Here is a 10,371-nt window from a genome sequence, read left to right as displayed (position 1 = left end):
AAATTTTCAGTAGACCTGATAAGCTGCTATACGTTCATCTTCTACACTTACAGCTCACTTTAGGGGTGGATGATAATTTTATCCATACAATATCTGTCATGTATTAGATCTGTCAGTGTCGTCTGTGAGGAATAAAGACATCATGGATGCTGTGATGTCAATAAAAATGTGTTTACTATTGACCTTCACTGGTAGTCATTCATTTTTTCAGTTGCATCATAATTATGTTACTGTTACAGTATATATATATATATATATATATATATATATATATATATATATATATATATATATATATATATATATATATATATATACTGTAACAGTAACATAATTATGATGCAACTGAAAAAATGAATGACTACCAGTGAAGGTCAATAGTGAAGGTCAATATATATATATATATATATATATATATATATATATATATATATATATATATAGTTGTCAGACAGTGGCGATAGATTTAATACTTTAATATTTAATACATCCTTGATCCAGTAAAAAATGGGTTTAAGTTAAAGGTTAAAACTCCACCTAACTCTTGTGTCACTTCTGAATAGCTGTGGAATTATGTCTAATGTCTCATTACTGGATTATACCCTAACTCTCAACTCTGAATATGCAAAGCAGTGCAAGTATGTAAAGTAAAATATGTACAGTTCTTTGAACGGCCGAACATTCAGACACCAACTGAGCGTTCGTCTACACTTGTGGTCTGTGAATACACAGAGGATGCGGCGCGGGTCATGTAGCTCTTCATACACTGCACACGGAAGCATGGTGTCTGGCGAAGGAGTCTCCCGAGTTGCCTCCTGAACTTTTCCCCCACGAACACATAGAGGAACGGATTGAGGCAGCTGTGTGAGTACGCTATAGCTTCAGTGACTTGCAGCGTCAGCTGGATGCGTTTGCTGAGCTCACATTCTGGACTCAGGATTCCCTGCAGTTCCAGTGCTTTAATGAAGGCTGCGATGTTGTACGGCGTCCAACAGCAGAAGAAGACCAGCATGACCACTGCAACAAGACGTACAGCCATTTTCTTGGACGTACGCAGCAACAGAATCCTGCGGAGCACCATCGAGTAGCAAAATCCCACAATAATCAGTGGAATTATCAGACCCAAAATGTTCATTTTAATCAAAGCCAAACTTCTCTTAAACTTTTCGACATCATTTTGGTAAGCGGAGCAAGTTTTAGTTTCATTCCTTTCAGTTGTAAGGTACACTAGTTCAGGAAATGAGGCTGCAATAGCTGTAATCCAGATGATCAGGCTACCTAAAATCCCATAAGCCTTTGTGCGGATTCTCAAGGCAAACACAGCATGGACGATAGCCAAGTATCTGTCGACGCTCATCAACACGATAAAGAAAATTCCTGCGTAAAATCCGATGTAGTACACACTGAGGACCAGCCCACACATGACATTACCAAAGATCCAGGTATCTCTGGCATAGTGAGCCAGGAAGGGAAGAGTGAAGATGAGAAGAAGGTCAGCGATGGCCAGGTTCAGGAGAGACACATCAGTCATGCTTTTCATCTGATTTCCTCCCAGGATCACCCACAACACCAGCATGTTGCCCAGGAAGCCGACCACGAAGAACAGTGAGTAGAGAACCGGGAGAAAATGACTTGCATGGGAGCCGAATGTACAAGGTTCTCCTTCAGCAGTGCCAGTTTCATAATATCCAGAGTAGTCATACGGTGAGCTGAAGAGAAGAGCACCATTTAAATATTAGGGAGTTGTATGGTACACGAATACGGTACACAAATTAAAAAAATTAAATAAAACCTACGGTAAAAGCACCACAACTTTGTGATCTGTTTAGTTTTAAAATAGTCGTATTTTGGTATCTGTGTTACTTTGGTATCTATTCTGTACTTTATTGTTACAACAATATTTATCTGATCATATAAGATCAGATCAATGTCAGATTTTGTTTACAGATTTTAGCTACTGTAAAACTGGGGCTGCACCTGTAGCGTTTCTGCAAGTCAAAATGAAATCTTTTAAGGAGGATTACATGAAATACTCCACTCACAGTAGGAGTTTCTGAGAAGACAATGATAAAAAACAAAACATGCCTCATGAACGTGCATTGTTAATTGCATAATTGTAAAGAAAAACAATATGATATAAATATAAAACCTCGATCCACCTCTTCACATTAAGGTGCACATTAAATGCAAACTCTGTGCAGAGTGCAGAGGCAGGAATTGGTCCCTAACCCTGCACTATAGCATACAGCACAGCTATTCTGTTAGATTGTCATGGGGAAGGTTCATAAAAATCATCCCAAATGAGGAGCCGGAGAGATCTGGCTATATGAATGATGACACAACAACAATACAGGAGCCCATATGTTGTATTTTTGCACTATAAGACACTCAAGATAGCTTTTCCCCTACATTTAAACATGTTCGTGTCATATTTAGAAACTGCACTACAACAACATCAGTGCGCTGTAAGATGCCCAGGTTGAGTTTATTCTACATTCACATGAGTAAATCAGAGAGTCAGATCACTGAGACTTAAGTGCACATAATAAAGTTCACAAGAAGGAAAATAACAGTTTTAGTCATCTCAATAACGAGCAAACATTTAGTCGGCTTTCTAACGAGAGAAACGACATGTTATAGATTCCACAGTAGCAGTGAATTCAGGTGTGTATGTTGTCAGTGCAGTGCACACAACGGTGCACGTGTGATTACTCGTTTTAATGACATCCATGTGTGAGAATAAAGATTCGCACGTGTAAGTAGAGTAGGGTTATTGTGGTTACACTGAATTAACTGGAGGAAGAAATGAACAGAGAAAAGTTCTCATCACGTGTCACGTCATAACTGTAGGGTTTGGTGTTTCACTAAACTACATTTATTATAGAGATGTCTTTTTCACACTGGGCTACACGAACAAATCACCTTGCACGCCGGATCCGCCACTTAAATAGTTCATGCATATACACTACAGTATATCGTCATAGGTTTATTGTATTTAACATATTTGTATGCTTTACATTACAATTCCCCTTTAAAGGAAGTAAGGGGTCAAGTCCCTGTTATAATGCACAAAGCTTTTTATTCATTTTTCATACTTTTTTGCTTAAATTGTCAAAATTTCAAGTACATGATTCTTCATTTAAACTACAACCAGTTAAGACAGATATGTCATTACTCTGTATAATAGACATTCTCATGTTTAGTGCACGTTAATCGAACTAGGCTTCGGGTGAATGCGTGTTGTGACGACATCACATGACACAAGTTTTGGTCCAAATCTGTAGAAAATCTGTGTTTTTTGAAGAATATTGTGGAATTTGCTTGATTGGTTCATATATCATCCCCATTAACTGCAACTATAAAAGGATCGAACACCGCTTATCCGAACTACCTCGGGTCACGGGGAGCCTGTGCCTATCTCAGGTGTCATCGGGCATCAAGGCAGGATACACCCTGGACGGAGTGCCAACCCATCGCAAGGCACACACACACACACACACACACACACACACACACACACACACACACACACTCTCATTCACTCACACAATCACACACTAGGGGCACTTTTCCAGAGATGCCAATCAACCTACCATGCATGTCTTTGGAGTGGGGGAGGAAACCGGAGTACCCGGAGGAAACCCCCGAGGCACGGGGAGAACATGCAAACTGCACACACACAAGGTGGAAGTGGGAATCGAACCCCTAACCCTGGAGGTGTGAGGCCAACGTGCTAACCACTAAGCCACCGTGACCCCCGAACTCATAATGTCTAATAATAAAAAAGCTGGTAAGTTGCTGTTGTATAAGAGATAGAAAATGATAAAGAAGTGCTTTTATATGCAAAACTGATTTCTTTTTACTATAATTTTTATTCACACACATCTCTAATGCTCCAATAAAAAAGACATTAATTGTTTTAGTTTGAAATTCTGTTTGAAATTCTGACTTTTGTTTGAAAGTCAGCATTTTTATGTCTTACCACAACAAGTTGCCTGCCATTTTTACCAACAATATTAGCCTCCTCACATTACATCTTGAGGAATGCACACAAAGGAAGCACTGTACTGAGTTTCTCTATCAAACGATCTAACCATGTACCATAAACCTTAACCACATCTTAAAATACCCCAAAATGACACAATCTCTTGCTACAGCTGATGAAGCTTTTTTCCCAGATGGAATCTTTTCTCTTTAAGTTTTAAACTTTCACTATATTAAATAGACCTGTTTCAAAAAGATAGATTAAATATACAATATACTTTTTGTAATGAACAAACAACAGATCACCATTTGTACTATGGTCACAAGATACAAGTGCACTTTTTATTTTATTAAAGTGTCATAATGCAAATATTGATATAACCTGCTCATGTCTACGCTTTTGTTACGCCATAAATAGATGCCTTAGTGCTGGAAATATTTACATATTATAATCATTATCAGATTTTAAAGCTCTTACCCTTTATCAGACATGTTCAGATTCTCTTCACTGGCACCAAGAGTTGTTAAAACACTGCAATGCAAAAAAAAAACAATGCAAACACATTTAGAATGACATTATATTATAATCCTATATTATATAAAGAAACATGCGGCTTAAAGAAATAAACATTAAATGGACAGTCGATTCGTTTTTAAAGTCTTTTCATTGGTGTTTTAATTATATTGTTTTCACCTTTGTATTGTTGAGCTCCAGAAGCGGCTACTGTCGTTGGACATCTCTGCAGATTAACAATACTTTAAACAATTCTGCTGAGAGTTCGAAAAAAAAAAAAAAGTCATTAAAAGTCAAAAAGCTGCAAACCGCCTTAGAATGGTGATGAAGGAATCAGAAAGGTTTCGCACACAGTAGGTTTCTACTGAGTTTGTTAGAAGAAAAATAGAAAATAGAAAAGACAAAATCACTAAACAGGTCGAGAGTGAAAGTTTTAGCTGTGAAGAAGCAAACGCAGAAGACAGTGAGATCAAAATAAACTAATGCAATAACGTCAGCTTAACTCTATAATATTAGGGGAAAATAATGGCAGAAAATACTTACAAAAATTCAAAATTGATGGACTTGGGCTATGCGGCTCAAAGCCAAATTGTAAAATAAGACGACAGGTGTTTGAGGTCTCTGGTTTTGACACTTCCGCTTTGTAAAGAGTATGGGGGCTCTTTGCAAAAGTGCATAACAGGCTGCACTTAATTAAGGTGCTGAGAGCAAGCACAGGATTGGCTCTTGTCGAATTGAAACCAAGCTAGTGGCTAATGTTCTTTTGCAATAAAGTTCAAACATTTTGTTTTTGAGCTTGCAAGACACCAACTGCACAGGAAGACTTCTTTGTTTGTGAAACTCACACTAGAGGTATAAACCTAACCTGAAGAAATTTCTCCACACGCTCGTCTGGTTCTGACAAGCGACAGGTGTAAATAAACCTGTCAGGTGTAACACCTATACCGCTAATCTACTGCCAGGGCATAAGTGGTTTTCATCGAATGTAAGATGTACAAAGGAAGTTTTCTAGCAGGGTTTGACTGAGGTTACACCAGGGAAGATGACTTGTGATATTAGACCAGAGGGTGTGGAAACACAACCGCATTTGTGATAGCAAATTTTTTTTTTTTGCTTTTAAATTTTTCCCCGAAAGCATCGTGTTGAAAAAAGGAAGACGGAACGAACGAAGACTCCACCATGTTTACTTTAATTGAATTAAACTGAATTTAACTTCGAATGTGCTGAAATACAGAACTGTCACATCATTTGTGGCTCCACAGACATACGAAATAGTTCACTGGGTCACAGGAAATAGAAACAAAGTTCTGAGAAGTCACGACGTTTAAAAGACTTGGCCACAATGCAACTTACGATACTCAATGTCTAGATGAACACTGCAAAAATTAGACATGTGGAATTCATTTTCTTTTTGCCCCGAGACAATTTCATATGTATTCAACTAAACTGCACACTCCATGTTATTTAACAAAAATTCTTATTAAAATGAAAATTTAATTCATTTCAAATAAAATGTATTTGTATATCACATTTAACAATGGACTTTGTCTACAGAACATAATACAAAATACATAATACAAAAGTTTAATATTATACAAAGATTAATATAAAAAAAAAATCAAATAGAGAATAATATCATATTTATATTTAAATGCATTTGTAGAGGAAGAAACCTTGAGAGGAACCAGACTTAAAAGGGAACCTCATCCTCATTTGGGTGACACTGGAGAGTATAATTTTAAATATACAAAATCCATTTCAAAACTATTGGAACAAGAAGACTAATTCATTTGTCTGTGCTATATTTGAGTTAGAGCTCAAAAGACGGATTTCTGTTGTAGTTCTTGTTGTTGTTTTCTTCCTTGGCTGACCTCACAAAATTAATTTACAAATAAAAATTAATCAAGGGGGGTCACGGTGGCTTAGTGGTTAGCACGTTCTCCTCACACCTCCAGGGTTGGGGGTTCGATTCCCGCCTCCACCTTGTGTGTGTGTGGAGTTTGCATGTTCTCCCCGTGCCTCGGGGGTTTCCTCCGGGTACTCCGGTTTCCTCCCCCTGTCCAAAGACATGCATGATAGGTTGATTGGCATCTCTGGAAAATTGTCCCTAGTGTGTGATTGTGTGAGTGAATGAGAGTGTGTGTGTGTGTGTGTGTGCCCTGTGATGGGTTGGCACTCCGTCCAGGGTGTATCCTGCCTTGATGCCTGATGACGCCTGAGATAGGCACAGGCTCCCCGTGACCCGAGGTAGTTCGGATAAGTGGTAGAAAATGAATGAATGAGAGTAAAAATTAAACATGGAGATTCTGTAAGTTTTGACATCCCATACTGTGTACACCTTGTGAAGCACGGTGGGGGTAGTATTGAGATATAAACATTATTCAGAGTTACCTTTGGCCTCTTGATTGGCTTCTTTTCCAGAACGGTGATTTGTGGCTGAATGGCTTCATCTAGTTACAGGTTACATTTGTACTAAAACCCTAATTGACTGTTTTCCACAAATTTAACCCAGAAATTTATGTTCACAATGTTGTTCACTTAGAAATGTTCACTAACAAACTCACGGTTGTGATTTTATATTGAGATCGCTTTACTTGCACTCTTTTTGGCAAATACCTGGTTTTTTTTTGTTCTGTAGATTCCTGACATAATTCTAATTAAGTCCAATTTCAGTTTCAGGTTGTACGGCATTGTGTATTCAATACTAATCACGATTTCGAGCATGTCTAGACTGGAATGTAATAGTGGGTGTGTGCAGTCATAAAATCTTCTCGTCTTTATGTTTGTTCACGCTTGGGTTACTATTGTCTCATGACCACAATCACAGATAATCCAGAAAACCACCCAAAGAAACCAATATATTATAAATGTTGAAGTTTTTTACACCTACTTCTTAGGGTTATGACAGTTCTTGGGAAAACCCTGACTTGTCACAGACAGTGTAATGAGTCTGGTGGAGTCTGGTTTATCTTTGACACTCATGGATATCACATGCTGAATGAAATGAATGGTGACGATAAATGAAATAAAGGTTTTAGTATTCAGGTGTATTATTTATACGGCTTTAAAAAGATATCATTTACTTCCTGTATAATTATTACAAAAATATAGATGATAGATTAAAGAATGTATAAAATGTGAAAAAAAAACGTTTTTATTTATTATACTGTAGGAGGAAGATATTATTTCATACTATTGATTCATTTGTATGTTACTTATAATGGCTTGTAATGTTTTGTGTAACTAATCTTGAAACTTTTTAGTGTCTGCATCTTGAAAGAGAAGGAGCTTCAGCTTTTTTTTGACCATTTGCATGGCGGTTATCATACTATAAGCACTGCAATTGCACCACCAGCACCACCACCTCCCTGCCCTATCCGGAATTACACATTGTTCTACTGCAGAGTTTGTGTACATTTGTAGACGTTGTTCTTCTTCCGTGTGTCATGAATGTGGCAGTGTTGCTAAACTTCAGTGAGGGCTGTGGCTTCTTGGTTTCCTCTTTTCCTGTTTTTCACTGTCTGGTTTCATTCCTATTTCATATGATTTGCAGTTTGCAGATTCCTTTTAAAATGGCAGGTTTTTGTGCTGTTGAAAAATGAAACTAAGATAAAATCATGTCAGAAATTTTTCCGTGTAAGAATTATGTGTGTTTGAGTGAATGAGAGTGTGTGTGTGTGCCCTGCGATGGGTTGGCACTCCGTCCAGGGTGTATCCTGCATTGATGCCCGATGACGCCTGAGATAGGCACAGGCTCCCCGTGACCCGAGGTAGTTCAGATAAGTGGTAGAAGATGAATGAGTGAGTGAGAGAGAGTGAGAATGCATTATCTTTCGTTATAGAAAAACAGAATGTTTATTATAATTGTTAATAGATCATTTTAAGAAAAGGTGTTTTAACATATGATGATATAAATCTGGGTGTATGTTCACTGCGAGTGCTATCTGAGCTAACTGGGTAATTATGCATCTGCTTGTACCAAATAAGCATTTTGCTTAATTTTGTGTCAAAATTTATTTTAATTGCAATCAGTATACTTAAAACCTCATATGAGTTTGAACTGAGAGCTCCCTGCAAGAGTGATGATGTTGCAACGATTCATGGGGATTTCCAACGGCATGTCACTATTACTGTACCTCCTAAGTGTTTGGGAATGATCGGGATCGTTGGGTGACGACACGCACGAGGTCACGTACTGAGAAACACCAGGTGAAAACTCGACCTCGGCTACACAATATCTCTGAACACAGCTTTCACACAGGTATGAGCCCTCAGCACCCTCCTGCAGTTTGCTGATAACACTGCACGGTGTCATCACAGTGTGGGTGCATGTTGCACAAGTGCCATGACCTCTATTTAACACCAGCCAAATGATAACTGTCCACAGGAACTCCTATGGTGGAGTATGCACTCTCTTCAAAAAACTTTAATGTTGCCTCTGACCTCGCTTTTTCATCTGCTCTATCCACATTGAGAGTATAAGGTGGGAGACTCCTGATGGTGCATTACTGCATAGATGGTATGGCAGTTACCTTGAACTCATCAGTTAGGCTCTTGAGAAAATGGTGAAAACACCAGAATTTATCAGATGTAACAGCTATAGAGGTTCACAGTGCACAACAAAGGCACTCTTGATCACACCGGACCTCAGTCGAACCGATGGCCAAGGATAAGCCAGACTACATCATGTTCCACATTTGATGTGTAAGCAAAGCAGAAGCAGGTTGTGTTTTTATGACCATGTTAATAGGTTAGCACATTCACACTGAACGTCGAGGCTATTTCTGCTGTGCTGTTCAAGGTGTATTAAAGTGATAGTGAATTGTTTCTTGTCAGAATATAAAGGAATGCATGAAGGAATGTAATGGAAATCAAATTATTTGCTCTCACTGTCAAGCCCCGGGTTTGATTCCCAGTCAGGAAACCAACCCAGTCACTAAGGATCTAACACTCAATGGCAAACACAAGCCAGGACAAAATATTGTGACCGCACCATTTATTTTATCACGATTGAGTAAATAAACCTATAAATGTACGCACTAGGAAATAAGTTTAGGTTTAACTTATAAGTATTATCAATAAGTATAATAAGTATTATCAATAAAAAAGCATCTAAACATCTAAAGCATTCAAGCTTAAAAACCTCTAAAATAGAGGAAATGGTACTGTAACTTCCTGAGATCAGTGTAGTCTTTACCCTTACTTAGATATATTCAGTTCTTCTTTACAAGGAATTTCATGCCAGCTTTTTGTAGGAGATAAACAATAAATAAGTACCGTCTACGGTTTTGTAGAATCTAATACAGAGTAGAACAGAAATAGTGTTTATAGTCCTCCATATGTTATGATAGAAGATGATAGAAGATATATATATATATATATATATATATATATATATATATATATATATATATATATATATATATATATAATGTTTTCTTATGCTTCTTTTTGCACTTGGATATTTATGATTATGATGCACACAGAAGTTGTTATCAGTGCTATTGTTAGATTGCTATCACCTTATTTCTAAATAATTACTCACAATGCCCAGATATAAAGTTTTTTTTTTTTTTTTTGTACAATCTTAGCGAGAGCAAAGTTAAATCCAGCCCACCACTTTACATTTGACAGACAGCCTTATCCAGAGTGACTTACATTTTATCCCATTTTTATACACGGTTAAGGGCCCTTACTCACTAGCACAGCAGTCTTATTTTGGCTGAGATTTGAACTCACAGCCTTCTGAGCAGTGACCCAACACAACCACTAGGTTACCACTTTCTGACTGTTGGTAGTTATCCACTATATGTCAATGCCGAAATTCTTAAATTCATGATTTGGGTACACTTAAAATGAATAAAAAAACTATA

At 37.6% G+C, this 10,371-nt stretch overlaps 1 protein-coding gene across 2 annotated transcripts; it reads right to left on the bottom strand.

Moving 5' to 3' along the window:
- Nucleotides 1-449: 449 nt before the first annotated feature.
- Nucleotides 450-5,155, bottom strand: LOC132845429 (C-C chemokine receptor type 5-like). 2 transcript variants are annotated; one of them, XM_060869394.1, is made up of 4 exons: nucleotides 5,042-5,155; nucleotides 4,679-4,755; nucleotides 4,463-4,516; nucleotides 450-1,709 (listed from the first exon to the last, which is right to left on the bottom strand). In XM_060869394.1, exons 2-4 carry the CDS (start codon nucleotides 4,720-4,722, stop codon nucleotides 683-685), a joined length of 1,125 nt encoding a protein of 374 aa, XP_060725377.1. In that variant the 5' UTR covers nucleotides 4,723-4,755; nucleotides 5,042-5,155; the 3' UTR covers nucleotides 450-682. The 2 variants fall into 2 exon arrangements, with proteins under 2 accessions (XP_060725377.1, XP_060725379.1); XM_060869396.1 differs by having other exon boundaries at nucleotides 4,679-4,752; nucleotides 5,042-5,153.
- Nucleotides 5,156-10,371: the final 5,216 nt, after the last annotated feature.

This window comes from Tachysurus vachellii, chromosome 5, assembly GCF_030014155.1.
Source record: "Tachysurus vachellii isolate PV-2020 chromosome 5, HZAU_Pvac_v1, whole genome shotgun sequence".
Classification (NCBI taxonomy): Eukaryota; Metazoa; Chordata; class Actinopteri; order Siluriformes; family Bagridae; genus Tachysurus; species Tachysurus vachellii.
This window is presented reverse-complemented; position numbering and strand designations above follow the sequence as displayed.

Bases quoted from the DNA above. Each gene is read 5' to 3' on its own strand.
- LOC132845429 (XM_060869394.1), bottom strand. From the start codon at position 4,722: ATGTCCAACGACAGTAGCCGCTTCTGGAGCTCAACAATACAAAG. The intron at 4,517-4,678 runs GTGAAAACAATA...TTTGCATTGCAG, and splicing joins TGGAGCTCAACAATACAAAG to TGTTTTAACAACTCTTGGTG. The intron at 1,710-4,462 runs GTAAGAGCTTTA...TCTTCTCTTCAG, and splicing joins CTGAACATGTCTGATAAAGG to CTCACCGTATGACTACTCTG.